Below are 21,297 nucleotides of genomic sequence, written 5' to 3'. Positions count from 1 at the left end.
AGAGGTGAGAGAGGATGTATGTATGGTTTGGAGTGACCCAGCCACTCGTCATGTACAGCCCCTAGAAGCAAAGGGGAGACTAAGGAGTTCGTTCGTCCCCCCTTGCTGTACTGCGCAGCACTGCGTTGTGCTTCGCTTATCGAGATGCGGTAGAGGTATTAGCATCGTCGTTCGAGTGATCGGCACTCGGTGTCTCATTGCTTTGCGGTGTCGCAGTCTCCTGTGTCACCGCACCGCTGGCAATTGCATGTTCGACGTTGCTACTTCGCAGCGCACCACCCAGCCACGCCAAGCCACCGCTCCACGAGTCGCTGAAACTGCGAAGTCGAGTAACATCTTCGCTGGGCTTCTGAGTGGGTGTGTTATAGATATCGGTTGCGAGCGCAGGGGTGGATCGACCGCCCTCCACACCTGGGGCGACGAGACTAGTAGCCGACTGAAGTCGAGCATTGGCAATTGTGATAGAACTGTCATGACCTCCTTCGCCGTCGAAGTATCCAGGTTCATCGAAGGCGCCATCCAGCTGCTTGCGACGACCTGATCTGCGCTTGGAGCGATCTTTGAAAGGACTGTTCTCGCCGCGTCGAAGGGACTCGGCCACTACAGCACTGAAACCACCTGATAATGCGGGGAGAAGGGGCCCTGGTGAGAATCGATTGGAGATAGAATTGCGAAGCGTCCGTCGTGTAGGTGTCTCGAGTGTCGTGTGGCTTCGGTCTGGAAGCTGAGCCTGGTTGCCTCCAGCCGGTGTTGAGGCACGTCGAGCGGTCGTGGCATTTCCATTTGATGGAGAGCCCTCCATTCCGGGTGCTGGGGGGAAGCGGAGGAGCACTGTAGATTCTTGGACAGTACTACCGTCGGACCGGGAGTGACGGGACGAATGTCAGAATCGCGTCCAGAAGCAGGAGATATTTGCTCGTTGCTGTCCGCCCAGGGATTCGACATACGAGATGGGGGCCGCAGTGGAGACGGGCCTTCGAACGACGGGCCTGAAAGGGGAGAATCCATGGGCAATGAGCCGCTTGGAGAAGATGGGGCGGCCGAAAGAGCACCCCGCGGAGTAAGCTGGTTTTCATCAACTCCATCTATCCCACGGCTTAGTAGAGACCCTGATGGAGACTGCGGAGCATCATCGGTATAATCAATGGCAGTATGCGGGCCGTTCGGTGCTCGTAATTGCTGGTTCGGGGGTGACAGATCAACTCGATCTTGATAGCGTTCACCATTTAGCAGGCCAATAGCCTCCTCTTCGTCGTCAGTTGAAAATGTAGACTCATCATCAGATCGAACTCTGCCGCTCGTGATGCAATATACACCCAAGAAAGTCAGGAAACAGCCTCCAACAAACTCGCCAGCACGTCTGGCCGACATTGACTCAAAGTCACGATATAGAACTGCACTTCCAATAATGACAGAGAGTGTGAAGAGGACAAATTGTGTTGGAATCACTTGCGTAGAGTCGAATCGCTGGAGGGCCCGATTGATATAGCGGATCTGCATCAGAGCGCTGAAGACGAGAACAAAGACCAGCAGATAGGTGATAGGAAAGGTGATGGCGTGCCATAATGTATATGACAGAAGGGAGGAAACACCCTTGGTGGAGAGAGCTGTATATCCGCCTATCCCATCTTGTTAGTATCTCTCTAAGTCGCATAAAAACGAGTACAGCTACAGGGGACTCACCAAATAGTGCTACCAGGCCGACATCAATCAGGATTGAGCGAGATCCATATCTGAAACTAGCCCACATGAAAGCAACAATCAACCCACAGGTCAATCCGAGATAGGTCTCAAATTCCCAAGTGGTAATCATCGCCCAAATTTCATCAGGGCCAATCTTCTCTTCCGACGACTTTGCGCTGAGAACAACGACAACAGCACCTGCGATTGCAATCAAGACACCCCAGAAGTCGCGCTGTCGGAACCTCTCCTTCAATAAACAAGGCGCAATGACGCAATTCGATATCAACGCCACCACGCCCAGGGGCGAGACGATAGAAGCCGGTGCAAATCCATAAGCCATGAAGTTGCCCGTTTCACCAAGACACATCAGAATGATTCCAGCCCACCAGTACGGAGACTGGAGGTAAGACTTGCGGTCTCCGAATTCATCATCCTTGTCTCCGGGCCGAGCTGTACGATCAGACGTAAAGGAGTTGCGCATAGACTCCGGTGATTCCGAGCGACCCCTCCTTCCTCGCGGGGGATCATCAACATCATCTCTGTACTCTTCGAAAATACGGTGTGGCGCGTGCCGTTGTTCTTTCCGCGGCTTCCCCGGCTGATTATCATCGTGAGAACGTTCGTCTCCTACGGCGCCATATTGGGTTGCTGATCGGGTGTCGGATTGGGATCGCCTCCAGTTGGCTTCTTTCTTGACCTTGTCCTGCTCCCATTCCCGCGCGATCCGGAGATGCGCATAGCGCTGGATGTTGAGGGCGACGGAGATCAAGACGTTGCCGGCAAGAGCAGTGATGATACCGATAGTAGACGACCACTGTCTCATTTTCCCCTCATTATCCCACTGTCCATTACTACTTGGTGGTAATGAGGGGACAGGAGGTGATGTAGCGTAGGAATAATGCGAATAGGAGGCCGGGTACGAAATGGCCGTGGCCGTGGCCGATGAAGGTGCGATCACCGACGTGACGAGAGAGGTGAGCAGCCCTGCGACCAGGGGCTCCTGGGGAGATTCCATGCGGGCGCGTAAATTTGAGGGCGAGAAACGCAAGTACAAGTCTTTGATCGCATAGACTGAAAGGTCCGGAATTGAATCGGGGTACCGACTGGGGGGGGGGGGATCTTCGGGCCCGAGCTCTTCAATAGCGGTAGTCGACAAGTCGACGTGGAAAAAGGTTAGGATCGATGGGCGAGCATTTCACAAGAAAAGAATAGGCAGCATCCCGCAATGTCCGTTTGGTTATCGCCTTCGACGCTGCCTCGTCGCGTGGAAAGGCAGAAGTTTAGAGTCGAAAAGGTTCGGAGCGGAGAGAGAAGAGGAGAAAGATTGCTATGTCAGCAGTTGGTAGTTGGTAGTTACGTACCTCGTATAAACCATAACAGTCACTCCTTGCTCCATACTACTGTAAAACGTGCCTCCCACACAACTTTGCAACCAGGAATCGCGCCCTAAGCCGTGCATGTGAGGTCCAAGCTCGTGCTGGTTCTGTTTTGAGTGTGTCATTGGTAGTTCGGGCGGGCAAAAGAGTGCACTGGCGATCGCCGGGTCCCTGAGGACGTCATCTAGCAGCCAAGAAAAGAGGGGAGATTGATGGACATTCACATTCCTGGGCTGTCCCAGCAAGGAGGGCCTCCATGCGCCCTTAGTTTCATGTTCAAGTTATACTAGTACTTATTGTTGTAGCTGGGTCGAGACTGGATTTCGAGTTTAGTTTCTACAATCCAAGGGCAGAATCATGGGAAATGATAGTCAATCATCAGGATTCATAAATTTTATTATACATGATTGGCAAATAATCATTGTCGAGCCTTTTTCTTCTCCGGGCCCTCCTCTTCATCATCACTCAGCTCGGCATAAATCGCGTTAGGTTGGGTTTCCTTGTATGCCTTGGTGAAAATCGGATCCTTCTCGGCTTTATCGGCATATTTCAAAAGCGCCTCGCGAGGGTCCTCATCACGCATAGAACTGAGAGGAATATAGTCTCGGATGAATTTCTCGTCCGACTGACCCTTGGCAAAGGGAGTGACAGCCGGTAAATGTGGGCGGCGCGGGTCTCGAGAACGTCCAGAGGCTGTCATGCCCACCGTTGGGTGACGGGAAGAGAAGGTTGATGAACTATAGTGGGGCACACCATTGGATCCTACAACCACCGAGTCTCCAGAAATACCTTGGGTCAGGTCAGTTGTGAGAGTGGCATTGTCATCGAAGTGACGACGCTTAGGTGCGCGAGACATGACCAGCGCGGCACCCTTAGTCGACATGGTAGGGTTGTAGAGAACATGCGTTTCGGCGTTGGCGGAGCCGGTCAGAATCTGGTTCAACTTTTCATGCCACAAGACAGTGATCAGTGGGGAGCCAGGCGTAACAGGAGTGACGAGTTCAGGCTTCAGAGTGGCCGGGTTGAGAATGTGCAGGTGGCCGGTTTCCGAGCCAGTGATCACATTTGCCGACGACGGGGAGAACTGAATGTTCGTTGTAGGATAGCGAGAAGATGTTGAAGTATGTGTAACGGTGTTGACAGGAGTCTTGAATTTCCTCGTGTCCCATAACTTGATCGTATCATCGCCACCTCGGCTGACGACAAGCCGCCCGTCGGAGCTTATATCCAGGCCGCTGGTCCAGGTATCCCGAGTGTGAGCATCTCGCACCTCGGCCGCGGGTCGAGTGAAGGGCCCCTTTCCACTGTACATCACCAAGCTACCATCAAGAGCCGCAGTAACCAAAACATCAGAACCTCCCTGCTTCGGAGAGCCCCAAGCGACGGCCGTCATCTTGGTCCGGCCAGCGGACCCAGCGACTCGTGATTTATGTACGATCACCTCCTTTTGTGAACGAGCTACATTGGCATCCCATATACGCACAGTGCCGTCAGAACCGGCAGTAGCACAGAGGTTTTCATCCGACGGGCACCAAACTCCACTAGTCACTTCTGAGACATGCCCTTTGGTATTGTGAAGATCCCGCAAGTACATATCACCCTTGGCAAATTCAAGTAGAGTTTCACCATCACGATCGAGAATTCTTGATTGAGATGATGCCGGTACAGCGAGGACGTAACCCGGGGTGATAGGATTGAATGCGACGTAGTGGACGGCATGGGTGTCTTGTGCCGCAGACTGTTTCTTCAACGAGGGATCAACGGATTTGAAGGCGCGAATGGTGGAAGGTGTCATGGAGGCGAAATCATGGAGTTTCAGTGTGCAATCGGTAGAACCTGTAATTAGTCGCGCCCCCGAAGGATCCACGGTCATGGTCGTCACGGCGCGTTCATGCGTCTTGAGGACCATCTCATGCGACACGGGGAATTCATCTTCGTCGTCGGAATCGTCCGAGTCATCAGAGTCATCATCGTCCTCATCCGATTCATCTGCACGCTTGGGAATGTCTTTTTGGGTCGATGTGCCAGCCGCAGTAGCTGCGGAGGTTGCAGTTAGTTCGCTCCCCTCATCGTTGGCGGGTGGTTTGGCCGAAACCTCTGCACGCTTGGAGCGATTGATCTGGGTATCAACGTCGACTGATTTCTCCTGCTTGCCAAAGCTAGAAGGGAAGAACTGCTTGAATGCTTCCTCATCGAAACCGTCCATATTTTCAAGATGTGTGACGTTAGACTGGGCCGATGCGATGCGCGGTGGATGAATTTTGGAGCCGGGGAGCTGGTTTGCATTGTTTGCACTCGATAATGGGACCCACTAATCAATTTCGGGATAAAGATGCTCACTTCAGAACAACTTCAGAACAACTTCAACAATTTGAACAATTTGAGCCATGGAAATTGGTATCTACTACGCTCTAGGTTGATTGCTTTCCGATATTGGTAGTGTGACCTACTATTCTACAATGAAGCCTACTTTTATGGTTGGAGGACATTACAAACAGGGAACTTGAAGTATATCAAGGTATAAAATCTCCGTAAATCGCTTGGGTTCCATTAAAATACAGATCTAGCCCTGAAGGTCTCCAACATGACCCTTCTCCACCGAGTACTGGTCATGTTTACAAGTACAGTCCCTCCACAGGGCCACCATCCTGCTTGGTCTTCATAATGCGTTCCCGAGCGGAACGGAAGTCATCCATCTGCACCCTCATACGACGCTCTCTCAGAGCCATCAGACCAGCCTCGGTACAAATGGCACGGATATCGGCACCGGACAGGTCATCCTTCTGGTTGATGAACTCATCCAGGTCAACGTCATCGCCCAGGGACATCTTCGAGGTGTGCAAGGTGAAAATTTTCTTCTTGGTGGTTTCTGGAAGAGGAAGGCAAGTTAGTCAAGTAAAAGGCAAGAGTCAATGGGTGGGTAAACTTACGATCAGGGTTCTCGAACAAGATCTTACGATCAATACGACCGGGTCGGATCAGAGCCGGATCCAAGGTTTCGATCTTGTTAGTGGCCATGATGACCTTCACGTCACCGCGGTCATCGAAACCATCCAGTTGGTTAAGCAATTCCAGCATGGTACGCTGGATCTCTCGCTCACCACCAGAAGTCGATTCGTAACGCTTAGTACCAATGGCATCAATCTCGTCAATAAACACAATCGAAGGAGCATGATCAGCAGCGACTGAGAAGATCTGGCGAACCAAACGCGGGCCGTCACCCAGATACTTCTGAATCAGCTCACTACCGACAATACGCAGGAAGGTAGCGCTTGTTTGGTTGGCGACAGCCTTCGCAAGGAGCGTCTTTCCCGTTCCGGGGGCACCGTAGAGAATGACACCCTTGGGTGGCTTGATGCCCATCTCCTCATACAGTTCGGGGTGTAGTAACGGCAGCTCGACGGACTCTCGGACTTCTTGGATTTGTTGTTCCAGACCACCAATGTCGGCATATGACTCGGTTGGGGCCTTGTCGAGCTTCATGACCGACACGAGAGGGTCAGACTCTTCCGTCAAGACACCAACGACTGACACGGACTTGTGATGCAGCAGGATGCTGGCACCAGGCTCGAGAAGATCCTTGTCGACAAAAGACATGATTGAGACGTAGTACTCTGGGCCAGTTGCACTAGAAACAATAGCATGGTCATCGTCGATCAGCTCCTCCAGGTTACCGACGCCCATCGGGCTGCCACGCATATCATCGACTCGACTCCGCTCATCGGCGTTGCGGTCCATCACATCCAAGTCACCTCGGTCGACGGTACCCTGGGTAGCTTGGGCCTTAGCCTTGCGCAATCGCTCCATGTTCTCAACGTATTCTTCCTCGAGCAGCAGGTGGTCGTGGACTCGTTGCATTCGGAGGTATCGTAGCTTGCATCGCGAAGTTGGGTAGATATCGGGAAGCTTGGCGGCAGTGCTGGGACCAGCGGCCTTGCGCTTCTTCTTTCCGATGCGAGTGGTTGGAGGTGGAGGGGGCTCGTATCTAGGCTTGTCCTTCTGCGAGACGCGGTGTCAGTGCTGATCCAGTAACCAGACGAAATCAAACGGATTCAATCATACCTTCTTATCCTTATCATCACGACCATCTCCTCCTTGGCCGCCGCCCATATTAGACTGCTGGTTACCCTGTCATGATGGATCATTAGTACATGCAAGCCCAAAGCCGGGTGTCAGGTAGGGCAACTCACCATGCTTGTAAGCCAGCGACAGGATCGCTGTCAAAGCCCAAAGAGCCGAGCTGAGATAGATATCAAATAAGAGTAGCTTCTGGCCTCGGCAAAGAATAACGAGGATGGTAATTCGAGAGGGTGGAAGGGATGACCAATGCAAGTGATGTTGCTCTAATCTCTCGGGGGAGCGACGAGCTGGCGCTGGAAGCTATTGCCGCCCTCACGTGATTCACTCTCGCCTCAGGCCAAAATGCGTCATGAGTCCCCCATTGCTGCCTGAATGCCTGAATCACAACTGTCTGCTGTGGTGTCCCGCACCTTTTTTGATTCCTCGGGTGGAGGCAGCTCTTGGTATTCAACAAGCTATTCTATTTTCGAGGAACTGTGATACGATACTATTGCACTTCATTGTTCAAATACCCCCCCATCCGAGACAGATTGCAGCTTCCAGCTCCCACTTTCGGGCTGCTAACTAATCTCATAAACTTCCCGTACACTTCCCCTCCTCCGGTAAGATTCCGACAACCACCCTTGTTTTATGATATTTCTCTTGTGTCAAGAAACATTTCTTAATGGCCGCCAATTTCTGATGGAGTAAATTCCCCGAATGACTCTCTAACTTGTTGGTTCATAATTCAGCGTCCAATTGGTGGTTCGACACCAAGCACGCGATCACCTATATTCATCATGTCTAGCCATCGAATCCGTCGAATTGGCAAAGAAATCGCCGATATCCGCGCAGACACCCACTCGCAGATCAACATCGAACCCTTCGGCGAGCAGGATGATGTCACTCATCTCCGTGGCTCTTTTCCAGGTCCTCCTGGAACCCCATATGAAGGCGGATCATATGCGGTAGATGTGAAGATCCCTACCGATTACCCCTTCACGCCACCGGTCATGAAGTTTGAGACGAAAGTATGGCATCCGAACATCAGCAGTCAGACCGTAAGTACCTCTGTGGAACCTGGAACCATATTGTCTCACTTACTGATATCGGTCGATTCGCAGGGTGCTATCTGTCTTGATACTCTTTCTAGCGCCTGGTCTCCTGTATTGACAGTCAAGTCTGCTCTTCTCTCCTTGCAGCAATTGCTCAGCACGCCAGAGCCCAAGGATCCTCAAGATGCGGAAGTTGCAAAGATGATGATGCGGCAGCCTGCTGAATTTGCGCGTGTGGCTCGTCAATGGGCTGTTCGCTATGCTGGTGCTCCGCCAAAGCCTGACGAGGACAGCCAGGACCTTTCGGCCGGGCAAGAGCCAACCGAAGAAGATAATCTCGCTCGGTAAGATACTTATGACAATCGGTGAAAAAGAAAAATATGACAGTGCATATGCTCATTGTTTCCATCTAGGTACAACGGATACAACAAGGACCTTGTCGACCGCTTTGGCGGTATGGGATTCGAGGTTGAACAGGTAGTAGATGCCTTTGAACGTGCGGGAGTCAATCGTAATGGGGGCGATGATTATGATCTAGGGCCTGGCCTCATGGGAGATATCACTGCACGGCTACTTGGGGAATGATTTGTTGGTCATGCCCATTGGTGGATATTTCTTGAATCTTGGAAATTGTCTGAAACGAAATAGATGTATATAGAAGAACGAACTTGAACACCTGACAACCTTCCAAGGTTTTAATGAATCAGAACTTATTAAACATCTAGGGGTGCTACTAGATATTCTAAGTCACTTCAAGAGCCTTGGTTAATTTGAGATTGTACAACTATCTGAACTCAAGTTGGTAGTATGGAGTATCTACCCAGCTTGGGCTCCGCAGGGCAGGCTTTAAACCCTGTTCAAAGCACTGGCTCATCTAACATTGGACTGATTTATTTACTGGCTATTCAGTGTTCACTGTCGATCAATAAATATTAACATATCGTGCGGTAGCAGCAGCTACTAGGCAAGTCTTTTTATACTACTCCGACTGTAGTAGTAGTAGTAGCATGTTAGGCAGATGGCAGGCGGAGACGGCGGGACGGAGCTATCGATAAGTCGGCCAGGCCAAAGCTCGCTGCATCAACCTCCGCTGTTGGATCTTCCGCAGCTGCTCGTTCGACGAGTGAATCTCGCGAAGAAAGTCTCATTTCTTTAATCACGTATAGCTCCCCCAAGCCATCTTCCGATTGAATTTATCACATCCACCTCGCCGTTATCGGCACCTTCATCGTCTCCCTTCAACAATCCCCAGCGACAGGCCTTCTTTCATCATGATTGAAGACGACATCTACCGCACCTCCTCTCAGTTTCGAGTTTGGTCATACACCGAGCAATCCCTACAGTCGCTTCGCGCTACGACTAATGTCATTGCGAGCGATCGGGTAAGGACCGCGCTTCGCCGGGCTCGCGAAGCTCAACAGTCCGCCACACCTTCTGCGACAGGAACTCCACAGCCGGGCAGCGATGTCGAAAGCAAAGCGTCTGACGAAAAGCCCATCGACTGTCTAACTCCCGAAGAGGAGCTGGTCTTTGTTCGGTACTACTGCGAATCACTTTTGGAACTGGGTGATGAGTATAAACCACCATTGCCTACCACCGTCCGAGTAAGTTGAAATCAGACCAACGCAGAAAAGAAACAATATCTAACAGCTTGCTCTTCTACTAGGCCACCGCAATCCAATACCTTCGCCGGTTCTACTTGACCAACTCCCCCATGACTTATCATCCCAAAAAGATCATGGCAACCGCTCTTTTTGTCGCTACAAAAACCGATAATTACTATATGTCTCTGCGGTCATTCGCAGAAGCAATCCCCGGGAACCCATCACCAGACGAAGTGATCGCACCCGAGTTCCTGCTCATGCAAGGTCTCCGCTTCACATTCGATGTCCGACACCCATTCCGCGGACTGGAAGGTGGCGTCATGGAGCTCTCAGCCATTGCCCAAGGCCAGGGCCAACCCACCCCGCTCCTCCCACACCAAACAGCAGAATCTCTCAAACAAGGGATTCTCTCCATAGCACCACCTCCCACGCCCTCATCATCCATATCCGACCGGATCGGACGCGCCCACAACGCAACGCGTGAGCTGCTCAAGACCGCAGCACAGATGACAGACGTCTACTTCCTCTACACGCCCTCGCAAATCTGGCTCTCAGCCCTCCTCCTCTCCGACAGACCTTTGGCCGAATATTATCTGGAAACCAAGCTCGGTGGTCCCATAACATCTACACCGTCTAATCCAGACCCATCCAACCCTCTCAACGAAATCCGCACCAAGCTGTTCAAGGTCCTTTCCGACTGTGCAGCCCTTCTCCAAGCCTATACCCCTCTCTCAGCAGATGCATCCCAAATAAAAAACCTCAAGCGCATCGCGAAGAAACATTATAAATGCCAGAACCCCGAAGGCGCCAACATGTCGCAGAAACGCGACTCTGCTCCGTCCCGAGCGGTCTCGTCGGCTGCTGCCACCGATTCTGGCCAAGTGACTTCAGAAAGCGAGACGGAGAGACTGGCCAAGAAGAGGAAATTGGAGGAGCAGAAACAGAATGGGCCAAAGGATATGTTTGGCGGGGAACTTGTTCCTGATAGGACGAAAGGGCAGTGAGGGATGAGTTGACTGTGTTTGTGATGTCTGCATCTTTCTAGCGGTCTGTTCTAGTAGAAAATATGCTTCCATTTGATATCTTCTTGGACGGAAAATGAATATGAATAATATGCGGGTCCGCAGCCATATCAGATTGTTGCACTTGTTGCTTTGCAAGGCTTCCTTACTGAGTAAATTTGCTTCCAGTGAGTATACTAGTATGTGTGTATCAAAGACACTTTCAAGACCTACCAGGCTAGCAGTAGATGGTAAATATTTCAAGTTCACGTTGGCTCTTCTTCCAAGCCAGGGAGTGGGCAAGTTTCTATCCCGATAGTCTAGTAACTCGAAGATTGGAACTTGAACAAGCTCTTTCAAGGACTTAGCTGCCCGTGCCCAGGTGGGTATATACAATTTGAACTTGGATCGGCTCCAGGACTGTACCACCTGCGCAGATGCGGTCTACAAATTTGAATTTACCCGGTTTCGATATGGGAGATGAAAGAGAGAATGGCAGCCAGTGCAAATCATCAATTGACTAGACAACCTTCCATAATCCTTTCTTTCATTTCTTCAAATCTACTCTATCAAGAATACAGTTGCAGGAGACGACATTGAAAAGAAAAACCAGCACAGGCAGAATGGCCTTGCGCTGAGGGGGAATGAGTTCATGACCAGTACCTAAAAACAAAACAAAAAAAATATTGCTCCCCCAGTCCAAACAAATCCTCTAGTAAGGGAACAGGGAACAGGGAGACCACCGATCTAAGAACATGAACCAAAAAATCAAGCGCCGCGCCCATCATGAAGAGAAAGAAAAACACCCACAGCAAGACCTAGTCCGAAGCCCAGCTCGCAGAATCTGTATCTGTGGCAGGCCAGCCGGTCCTCCTGGGTGGGATATTCTCGGTGCGCGAGGCTGAACTTTTCTGACATTGCAATTCCTTCGAATTCTCGTCTAGCATTTCGTCGTCATCAGGGGAAACAGTTAAGAAAGAAAACAACCGTTGAGAAGATATATATAAACCGTTTCAAAGCATGCACAAATGGTATACCGCACAGTAGTATACAGACTTTTAGACGGCACCGGCATCCAGCATCTTCTTGCGCAGGTGGTTCTTGTAAGCACCGATGGTACCATCCCAGCGACGGACGGTCTTGTGCTCGCAGACCATGATGTCCTTAGCGATCTTGTCGAGGAGACGGAAATCGTGAGAAACAACGACAACGCCACCCTCGTAGGCGTTGATGGCATCAGCCAGGGAGTCGATAGTGGGGATATCGAGACCGTTGGTAGGCTCGTCGAGCAGGATCATGTTAGGGGACTCGATGGCCAGCAGGGCGAAGACGATACGGGACTTCTGGCCCTCGGACAGGGTGCCCATGATGGCAGTCTGGGACTCACCGCTGAGACCGTAGCGGCCCAGCTGCTGGCGCCAGTACTGGTAGTCCTGGGACTTCTCGGGGAACTTGTCACGGACGAACTCGAGCGAGGACTTGGTCAGGTCGAGCTGCTCGGCGGAGTGCTGGCTGTAGACACCGAGCTTCAAGTGGGTGTGACGGGAGACACGGCCACCGATGGGGCTCAGCTTGCCCGTCATGAGACGGAGCAGGGTGGACTTGCCGACACCGTTGGGGCCGACCAGGGCGGTACGGGAGTCCATGTCGACACCCAAGTCGAGGTGCTCGTACAGGGTGTCGGCCCACTCACCGGAGTAGGAGAAGCTGACGTCGTCGAAGGACAGGACGGGAGGAGGCAGCTTCTCGACATCAGCGAAGCGGAAAGTGAATACACGGTCGGGAACGACGGGCTGGATGAAACCATCGGCCTCCATCTTGTCCAGAATCTTTTGGCGGGACTTGGCCTGACGGACCAAGTTGGCGTAGGTACCAGCGGAGGCAATGAACTTCTTGATGTGGGTGATTTCCTCCTGTTGCTTGGCGTAGGCCTTCATTTGGTTGGTCTCCTGCTCACTACGGGTCTTGTGGTAAGAGTCGTAGTTACCTCCATAGTAGAGGAGCTTCTGGCCGCGCATGTCCAGCATGGTGGTGCAGACACCGTTCAGGAAATCCATGGAGTGGGAAACCAGAATCAGGGTACGCTCCCACTTCTTCATGTACTCCTCCAGCCACACACAGGCCTCGAGATCCAAATGGGCAGTGGGGTCATCGAGCAGAAGCAGCGAAGGCTTGACGAACAGAGCCTTGGCGAGGGCAACACGCATACGCCATCCACCGGACATATCCTTGGTCTTCTTGTTAATGGTGACCTTGTTGAAACCCAGACCAGTCAGGATCAGGGAAGCACGGGTGTGGAAGGTGGAGGGGTCCATCTTGTCCATACGCTGTGAAGGATGTTAGTCTATTTTCGGAGGGGAGAAACGAGATACGAAGATATTGAGGTCACTCACGTCGTACAGATCCTCGAGGATAGGGCTCTCGGGGCCATCGTGCTCGAGAATCTCCTCGGCACGCTTCTCCATGCTGTCCAGCTGGTTCTGAGCTTCACGAACAACCCACTCCAGGGCACCGTAGTCACTGGGAGGGGCACCCTCGTTCAGAAGGTAGATATCGATGTGCTCGGGGATGGGGTACTCGCGGGTAGCGATGGACTTGAGAAGGGTGGACTTTCCGCAACCGTTCTCACCGAGCAGACCGTAACGACGGCCGAAGTTGAGCTCGAGGGTGGAGTCGGTGATGAGGACCTTGCCGTGGAACACCAGGGAGGCAGAGGTGATCTTAACATCGCGGGAGGAAGGAATGGAAGAAAGCACACCGGTGGTGACACGATCAGACAGACCGTGCTTATCCATCTGGGATGTGAGCTTCTCGACTTCCTTCATCTTCTCATCGTTGGTTGCGGGTTGCTCTGCGGCGGGATCTTCGGTGGCCTCTTCCTTGGAGCCCTTCTTGGTCTTCTTGTCGTCGGCACGCTTGGCCATACGGGCGGCCTTGGAGGCGGAAACCATGATGGCGGATGTAGAGAGCGTGAAAAACGAGTTGAGAAAGGAGGAGGGGGTGAGGTTTGGGGGAGGAGGGAGGTGGGGGAGAGAGAGAACGGCCAGGTATCTCAGGAACGAAGAGATTGAAGGCAAAAGAAATGCAAAAAGATTGAGTGGAGCGGGTTTGGCGGGGCGGAGAGAGGGAGAGAGAGGGAGGGGCGAAATTTGAGAAGTTGAAGTGGGGGGGGTTGTTGGCAAGCCCTTATCGATAGAAATGGCTGGGATCTCTAAGCTTCGACGTCAGAGAGTGAAAAAAAAAAATCAAAAAATCAAAACGCGAATTGTGGGCCTTGGCTTAGGATCAAATTGGTTGTCCAGCTGGTGAATTCCGTAGTGAATTCTGGACGCGGTGTATAACACAGCGAAGCAGAGCAGACCAAAAAAAAAATTTCAGATTTGGTGGAGCTGCCCGCTGATTGGATCTGGCGACGTCACCGCACTGGGGTGGCCTTATGGTGGCCTGAAAGGTCAGGCCGAACTTTGCCACTTCAACGCTGCCGTGTTTACACTACAGGCCAGTACGGAGTAGTCTACTCCATACATAAGCTGACGAGACTGGTTGCTGAGAACGGTGATATTTACAGACTATCTCATACTCCTGATATGTATGCACATTCATGATATTTACAGCCTCGCACTGATCCGATCCAGGACCAGCCTCTCCTCAGCAGACACAAATACCCCGTTGGGTACCCAGATATCGCCTCGCTCCACTACCAGTCGCCGAGGAACGTCCGTCAGGCTCTCCTCATACTGACTACCGGTTTGGTTTCTCTTCTCCCGGTCCGATTCAACATCCACATCCCGGTCTCCTGAAAGAGGTTGTGAGGTCCACCAATACATCGGGTATCGACGCTGGATATTGTTGATTACCAAGGCAGCAGACTGCATCAGCGTGATTCCCAGGATCATCACCGGGAACAGGAACCACCCCAATCCCACCGTCTGCGCATTCGTCACGGCCAGCAATGCTGTTGCTCCTGCTGGTGGGTGCACCGTACCTGTCAGCACCATGAGAGCGGTAGTCACACCGCAGGCCAACGCGCCGCCGAGCTCGGTGTAGTTTTCAGCATTTGGATTGAGGGCAAAAAGTTTTGAGATTCCGACTCCGACGGCACAGGCGATGAGCTGGCTGAAGAATGCATTTCGTGGTTGCGCGAGCGGGGACTCAACGACACAGAATTCGATCACGGCGGCGGCACCCTGGTTGATATTGGTTAGTCATTGCTTGTTCTGGAAAGGTGAACATGCATTGCATTGCATGCACGGCGGTAAGGAGGGCGCTGCACTTACAAAACTTCCGATGATGGCTGGTGCATTTCGATCCTCAAACGAAGGTACTCTCTTGGAGACACTGGCCACCAGGGCCACGCCAACAAAGGCTCCCACCATGGACCAGAAAGCAACCATCACATTGCCAAGCGGCTTCGGGGCTCGACTTCGATACCCCAGGAAGTGAGCGATGGGCTGTGGAATGAGATTCCATCTTGGCGCTGGAATGAGTGGGTTCAAGAACCGATCGATGTCAAAGTTCCAGGACGAGATGTCGGAGATGGCCTTGGACGAGGAGTCCTCTCCACGCTGGGATGATTCGGGCATGAGCGAGTACTAAACCGACTCCTACCAGCAGGTCTGTATCCGTCCGTGAGACTCCGGGGACTAACTTTCACAGCTATGGGGGAGGTCCAGCCCTATGAAGAGTCTATAAAAGAGCATTTTACCGCGTGGGTACGACGACCGTAAATGCTCCGCGTCACCTCTTTCAGATATCTCCGCGGGCTTGTATAAACATCCGCAGTGAAAGAGGAGCCATGACCGTCTTCCTTCAGTCGGACTGGGTCCCAATTCTGTCTGGTTGCGGCCGGTCTACCACTCAGCGAATTTATATTGAGTAAGAGAAATTCCCTTTTTGGACTTAGCGGCTTGGCATTGATGATGTCATCCATGCCTTGCCGAGATCATCTACATACAGTACTGTATTGACAACCCGAACTATGGAATACGAGTATGTGGATGTGGATGCACTCTACATACATACAGGGAATGACCCTGAATGATCATATGATCATTATGATCAGTGATGATCTAGGTGATCCATCACATTCAGCTGAAGATTTGTAGAGCATCTCCATATGAATACCTGACATTTGGGAATAAACGACCAGCATCGATACTTGTACCCATCTCAGCAGAATTTGTAGGGCTGAGGTTTTTCAACGCATAACATAATTCCAAGAATGTTCTCTACATACTTCCACTGTTCTAGAAGCTTCCCGCCTAACATACCATACATAGCTACTTCGGTAGACATCATATCAATCAAATTGAAACAGAGCCTACCTAGTCTAGACCAAATCATCATCAAAACAAGGCAAACATGGAGGACGAATAAACCATAGACACGCTTCATCTCATTTAATCCTCCCTGGAGGCCAATCCAAAAAAGACTCGGAGAAAGGCAAATCTTCAAACCTCCTCAACTCTAGAGGTCCTTCCACCCTTCTCCATCTCAAACCTCACAGACATTTCTATAAACCTCCTCCCCCTCAATCTGAAGCGGTAATCCAACACACCAAGCCCTAGGAAACTCCATCCCCCACTTCGCCATCAAACATCTCAAATCCCGCTCATCCCCAGGAACAACATTAACAAAGACCCGATCTCCATGAGACCTCGGTTCCGAATGAACAGCACCCTCCTCCTCACCGACGCGAAAAAAGACACACTCGCCCTGTTGGGACTGCACAGTCTGATGTGATTTTAGATCCGTCGCTAGACGGGTTCGGACTGCGTCGGCCGCGGAGGCACAACCTACGCACCGGATTGAGAGACAGATGTGGCCTGGGTTTTCGTTTTGGACGGCTGTTTTTGTGGTGCGTTGGATTGAGCGGGCGAGGTTTCTTTTTTCGTTGATGAAGATTGTTCCTGGGCCTAGGAGGGTTGTGCAGAGTTTCCAGTCTGGGGGGTTGGAGTTGGGTGTTATTATTTGGGCGTTTTTTGGTTGGGGTTGTGTTTGTGTTTGAAATGGTTGTGGGTGGATGAATGGGTTTAAGGCGTCGTAATCTGGAGTCGTGGCATGTTGGGTATTATTTCTTCGATGTGTTTGTGTTTGCTCTTGAGGAGGCGGGGTGTGGTAGTTTCGTGTGGTGAACTTCAGCTTTCTCGAAATGGACGATGATTTCGGCTTTGGCTGTGGCTTTGTCTTGGCCAGAGGAGAGAAGAATAGGTCGTCTGTGTGCCATCGTGGAATATCGAACTCTGTTGATCCTTGCGTAGCTCTTACGGTCAACCAGTAGTGCGCGAGGTTGTTCGCTGCGAGGAATTCGTGCACATAGGCCAGGAATGAGAAGAGGGGGGTCAGCAGGGAGCCGTTGACGGTAGCTCGGGCCCAGGTGTGGAAGGAGGATGGGAGGCTATTTTCTTCCAGGGTTAGGAGGGGCCCGCAGTATGTCCATGATGAGGACGCATTGAGTGTGATGGAGTTATCTGATGTTGGCGACAGCGATTCCGACTCCCCGCCGTTGGAGTCGGGATCCTGAGATGAATAGGGGAGGAGCTGGAAATCGGGGAGTGAGTCAGCGTCCATGCTGCAGAAGCCCCTTTTCAAGTCCTTCATTCTAGCCAATCTTGCGGTATTGAGAAGGGAGCGAGCCGTCTTGATCCACGGTATAAATTCCGTGGCTGTCTGCTCGGTGGATGACAAGGTTGGCGGACAGGCTGCAATGCTCGAGCCCCTAGCCTCTTCTCTAGTCCCATCCTTTCTGCATGGCCCCCATGTGACAAGAGTGTTCGAGACGCAAGGGAATAACGTGGCCAGCCACGTTGTCTGGTTTCATGAACACAGGTGAGATGCCAGGAATCCTGTGGGACCAACGAATCGGGCAGCAAGTTCCAGTAGTTCCAGTGGTTGGGTCCGGTGGGGAGGGGAGAAGATCTCGGGCGCCTTAGCGGAGTCTTTCAACTTTTGACACCTGAACTACAGCGATATATCGGATTCTTTTCTACGAACCCTGACTACTAGTAAATCCATGTCAGAACGGCTACTACTCTGAATATTCTCGACTGATAATTCTGCAAATGAATCTGATCAATTATAGTACCCACTTCCATGCCACAGCCTACGAAGCAAGTATCTATAGGTTGTAATTAATTGCAAAACTTTAAATCAAGTGGGAAGCACGGCCCAAAACTTTGATTTTCAATCTCGAGAGCGTCTTCTAATCGTAATATTCATTGCTTTTCATATACATTAAACCACTAAATCTAAACATCCAGAGTACGGCCGGTGGCAGAGCTCTCGCGAGCCAACTCAATCAGGCGAATAACCTGGCTGGCCTCAGCACCGCTAGCAGGCAGATCACCCTCGCCGCCGAGAGCGCGGACAAGCTTGCGGTAGTACTCGGTGTAGGTGGGGGGCTCGACGGTGGGGAAAACTTCCTTGACAGTCTTGCCATCTTGGATGGTGGTCAGAGTACCTAAATAGCCGTTAGCAGATGTTCATGGAAGTGAACAATGGGGCTGTGAAAACATACCATAGCGCTCGCTGGGCTCACGGCCGTAGCCGTTGTCCTCGGGCTTAATTCCGGCCTTTAATTGGTCCTCCTGGATATCCAGGTGGTACTTCTTGAAGCTTCCCTTGTCACCGCGCACCCAGAAGCGCAGCTGCTCTTCCTCGGGACTGACAACGGTGGCCTTGGCGGTCACCAGGGTGCCATTGGCATAGTGCAGCAGAACAGTGAAGGAATCCTCGAAGCCGTTGGTGTTGACGGCGCGGGCGGAACCGATGAAGCCGGTCACGCGCTTGGGGAGACCAAGCAAGTGGACGGCCTGATCGAGCAGGTGGGTGCCCAGATCATAGACGGCCGAACCACCAGGCATGACCTTGTTCTTCCACTTGTGGCCATCGGCGGCGGGTTCCTCGGGACGGTGGCGGTCGAAGTGGGTTTCGAATTCGGAGATGCGGCCGAGAGAGCCGTTCTTGATAAGCTTGGAGAGGGTGACGAAGTCGGCATCCCAGCGGCGGTCTAGTAGCGATATTGTCAGAGGGAGGAACTGCAAAGCAATTTGGCTTGCTTGGGGAATTGAGGGTATGACGTACTCTGGTAAACAGCAAGCTGCTTCTTGTTCTTCTCCGCAATCTGGACCAGCTCGGCGGCCTCCTTGAAGGTGGGGGTGAAGGGCTTCTCGCAGACAACTAAAAGACCAACGCATCAGTAGAATTCAAGTCAGGTAAATGATTTCCGAGACTAACCGTGCTTGCCGGCCTCGAGAGACAGCTTAGCCAGGTCGTAGTGAGAGTCTGGGGCGGTGGTGATGATCACGATGTCCAGCGCCGGGTCCTGGACCATTTCCTCGGTGGTACGATAGGACTTGACGCCCGGGTGGTCCTTCTCAGCATCATCATCGGGCTTGGGGGTGCGCTGCACCACAGCATGGAGCTTGAGCTCGGGGATCTGTGAGACAAAGGGAATGTGGAAGATCTTGGCGCTGAAGCCGTAGCCGACGACACCGACGTTGTAAGTCTTGGAGGCCATGATGAGCAGTATGGGAGATAATTGGAGGTGATATGATACAAGTCAAGGTACAGTAGAGACAGAGGGGCAATGGCAGAACTTATACCCCCCCACGGATTTTCGAGGCCGAACGCGGGGGAAGGTCCTGGCGACGGCAACCTTTGGATCCGGCGGGGCAAAAAGCAGTCACCGACGAGTCGACGAGTCGGCCTGCCGGAACGTTGCCACTCGGCTTGCCTTGTTACTATACTAGTACTACTAGTATTACTCCGGACTTCTGTCACCCCAGTTACTGTTCTCTACTCGGACTACTCCGTACGCAATACTATGCTTGATAATCAAATTCATTCAATTGTGGGTTGAGCCCCCGTTCTCCAAACCCCACCATCCCACTCTATCGCCTCTGCCTTGCCTATTCTTGGACCCCGACACATCGCGTCACTTCAATGGCATCCTAGTAAATGCGACTTTGATTAGCAATTGCAGAAGAACTCATGCCTGATTTCCACCATGACATATTTGGAAAAACGACTCACCTCTTCTCCTTCCGGCTGATGCAGCTCACTCTGGTACACGATATTGGGATTCCCCACCACCTCAAAACTCGGCACATCACCCTGTGGCATGAAGGAATTGACGGTGCGCTCTAGAATCCCCTTGGTATCATATCCTTTGTTAGGTCCATCCTTGGCCACCTCTCGCTTCTGCTCAACCGTGCTGCGGACATATTCCAGATACGGCGGGTTCCCTGGGAACAACACATTGTCTGCCGCTAAGACCGATCCAGGAACGATCATTCCATGGTGCTCAAGCAGCTTGAGGTCGGTAGTGTACGCAGGCTTGTAGTGGTCGATAAACAAGAGCTCGATGTTTTTGACCTCTCCGCTACGGTACAATTTGTCCAGGGAGAGGTCACTCCGGCCCACAATGACACGCACAAAGTCGCGAAGTCCGGCCAGTTCGATCAGCATGTTCGCAATAGCGGCATACTCCGGGTTCAGTTCCAGACTGAGGTATTTCTCTCCGCCATTTCGGCGTGCTGCCTCGCCGAAAAGGATGGCCGAGTAGCCCGTATAGCACCCGAGTTCGATCATGATCTTGGGCTTGATTTCGTCGATTAACTGTGTTACGATTTTGCCCTTGGGTACGCCAACAGTCATCATGTAGTATTCTTCTTCAAACTTGTCCATCAGGTCGAGTACCTTCTGTGGATTTCCTCGGATTTCGTCCAAATTTGGCTGTTCGTAGATGAAATGGAGGAGCTTCATCTCTCGGCCTTTCCCGCTCTGTATTCATTGATAACCATTAGTACTCTGGTGCTCTGTAGGCGGCCATTCGGTCGATAGTATGCCTTAACAATTCACTTACCAAGCGCCCACCCATGCCGGGGCGCGAAGGGACAGACTGTTTCGTGGTCGACATCTTGGGATGTATGGAAGAATGGATCAAGCTGTAGTGGAGGTATGGCGAGATGCAGGGCAAACTGTGAGCAGTAAACCGTTGAGAAGATCTTGATATATTAAACAAAAATCTGGTCAAATTTGAAATCGTCCGAAACTTTACTCCCCGCATGTTTGGTGACGCAGGCCGGCGAATAACTATGGCGTATAAGTATACATAAGTGGATGTGGTCCCGATTGCGGTCCCGCAGGGTTGTCGGGGATAACTACTCAAGGAGTCGATAGCTCTTCTCCGAGTCTGAAAGCCGACTAAATCCGTTCTCCGAGCTGGATATAACCTTAAAATGGTTTCGTCGGAGATCGAGGCTGCTCGGAGGTGCTAGAGTAGTGCGTGATCCGAGTTAGCTACCATATGGGAAGTACTTCGGACGATTGGTCCTGAACGGGTAAGCCAAGGCGATCTACTCCGTACGAACACGGGGGAACCGGGGGGAAATATGTACACAATTGGCTTTCTATGTCTATTAGTATCCTAATATCTTTGAAATCTCTAGATCTCTCCATTTTCCGCTAAGGTAGGTGACAGTAGATCAGAACATGTAAGTGGTTACCTAACAGTAGC

General features: G+C 51.8%; 10 protein-coding genes across 10 annotated transcripts; 2 read left to right on the top strand and 8 right to left on the bottom strand.

Annotated features, from left to right (window-relative positions):
• Positions 1 to 136: 136 nt before the first annotated feature.
• On the bottom strand, positions 137 to 2,698 carry N7509_011807 (DUF803 domain membrane protein; the record flags this gene model as incomplete). Its single annotated transcript, XM_056636444.1, has 3 exons — positions 137 to 831; positions 864 to 1,619; positions 1,684 to 2,698. 3 exons carry the CDS (start codon positions 2,696 to 2,698, stop codon positions 137 to 139), a joined length of 2,466 nt encoding a protein of 821 aa, XP_056482474.1.
• Positions 2,699 to 3,477: 779 nt separating this feature from the next.
• N7509_011806 (WD40 repeat domain-containing protein) lies at positions 3,478 to 5,265 on the bottom strand (the record flags this gene model as incomplete). The annotated part of the gene is made up of 1 exon (XM_056636443.1): positions 3,478 to 5,265. The coding sequence occupies one exon, from the start codon at positions 5,263 to 5,265 to the stop codon at positions 3,478 to 3,480; it is 1,788 nt and encodes a 595-aa protein (XP_056482473.1).
• A 409-nt stretch (positions 5,266 to 5,674) lies between these two features.
• On the bottom strand, positions 5,675 to 7,252 carry N7509_011805 (proteasome regulatory particle base subunit RPT2; the record flags this gene model as incomplete). Its single annotated transcript, XM_056636442.1, has 4 exons — positions 5,675 to 5,928; positions 5,990 to 7,058; positions 7,122 to 7,187; positions 7,250 to 7,252. 4 exons carry the CDS (start codon positions 7,250 to 7,252, stop codon positions 5,675 to 5,677), a joined length of 1,392 nt encoding a protein of 463 aa, XP_056482472.1.
• A 666-nt stretch (positions 7,253 to 7,918) lies between these two features.
• Positions 7,919 to 8,758, top strand: N7509_011804 (E2 ubiquitin-conjugating protein UBC1; the record flags this gene model as incomplete). The annotated part of the gene is made up of 3 exons (XM_056636441.1): positions 7,919 to 8,179; positions 8,243 to 8,517; positions 8,587 to 8,758. 3 exons carry the CDS (start codon positions 7,919 to 7,921, stop codon positions 8,756 to 8,758), a joined length of 708 nt encoding a protein of 235 aa, XP_056482471.1.
• A 686-nt stretch (positions 8,759 to 9,444) lies between these two features.
• N7509_011803 (TFIIH complex kinase subunit CCL1) lies at positions 9,445 to 10,781 on the top strand (the record flags this gene model as incomplete). The annotated part of the gene is made up of 2 exons (XM_056636440.1): positions 9,445 to 9,777; positions 9,840 to 10,781. 2 exons carry the CDS (start codon positions 9,445 to 9,447, stop codon positions 10,779 to 10,781), a joined length of 1,275 nt encoding a protein of 424 aa, XP_056482470.1.
• A 1,055-nt stretch (positions 10,782 to 11,836) lies between these two features.
• On the bottom strand, positions 11,837 to 13,729 carry N7509_011802 (ATP-binding cassette family ATPase ARB1; the record flags this gene model as incomplete). The annotated part of the gene is made up of 2 exons (XM_056636439.1): positions 11,837 to 13,105; positions 13,172 to 13,729. The coding sequence occupies 2 exons, from the start codon at positions 13,727 to 13,729 to the stop codon at positions 11,837 to 11,839; spliced, it is 1,827 nt and encodes a 608-aa protein (XP_056482469.1).
• Positions 13,730 to 14,386: 657 nt separating this feature from the next.
• On the bottom strand, positions 14,387 to 15,361 carry N7509_011801 (HPP family protein; the record flags this gene model as incomplete). The annotated part of the gene is made up of 2 exons (XM_056636438.1): positions 14,387 to 14,965; positions 15,104 to 15,361. The coding sequence occupies 2 exons, from the start codon at positions 15,359 to 15,361 to the stop codon at positions 14,387 to 14,389; spliced, it is 837 nt and encodes a 278-aa protein (XP_056482468.1).
• A 910-nt stretch (positions 15,362 to 16,271) lies between these two features.
• Positions 16,272 to 17,348, bottom strand: N7509_011800 (uncharacterized protein; the record flags this gene model as incomplete). The annotated part of the gene is made up of 1 exon (XM_056636437.1): positions 16,272 to 17,348. The coding sequence occupies one exon, from the start codon at positions 17,346 to 17,348 to the stop codon at positions 16,272 to 16,274; it is 1,077 nt and encodes a 358-aa protein (XP_056482467.1).
• A 677-nt stretch (positions 17,349 to 18,025) lies between these two features.
• N7509_011799 (putative NAD binding Rossmann fold oxidoreductase) lies at positions 18,026 to 19,296 on the bottom strand (the record flags this gene model as incomplete). The annotated part of the gene is made up of 4 exons (XM_056636436.1): positions 18,026 to 18,237; positions 18,295 to 18,786; positions 18,861 to 18,956; positions 19,014 to 19,296. 4 exons carry the CDS (start codon positions 19,294 to 19,296, stop codon positions 18,026 to 18,028), a joined length of 1,083 nt encoding a protein of 360 aa, XP_056482466.1.
• Positions 19,297 to 19,687: 391 nt separating this feature from the next.
• N7509_011798 (O-methyltransferase) lies at positions 19,688 to 20,697 on the bottom strand (the record flags this gene model as incomplete). Its single annotated transcript, XM_056636435.1, has 3 exons — positions 19,688 to 19,729; positions 19,812 to 20,561; positions 20,644 to 20,697. 3 exons carry the CDS (start codon positions 20,695 to 20,697, stop codon positions 19,688 to 19,690), a joined length of 846 nt encoding a protein of 281 aa, XP_056482465.1.
• Positions 20,698 to 21,297: the final 600 nt, after the last annotated feature.

The sequence above is a fragment of the Penicillium cosmopolitanum genome, assembly GCF_028827165.1.
Source record: "Penicillium cosmopolitanum strain IBT 29677 chromosome Unknown utg000011l:1.0-3548175.0:1.0-3550911.0, whole genome shotgun sequence".
Classification (NCBI taxonomy): domain Eukaryota; kingdom Fungi; phylum Ascomycota; class Eurotiomycetes; order Eurotiales; family Aspergillaceae; genus Penicillium; species Penicillium cosmopolitanum.
The sequence above is the reverse complement of the archived record's forward strand: the minus strand, read 5'-3'. Positions and strand labels throughout refer to the sequence as shown.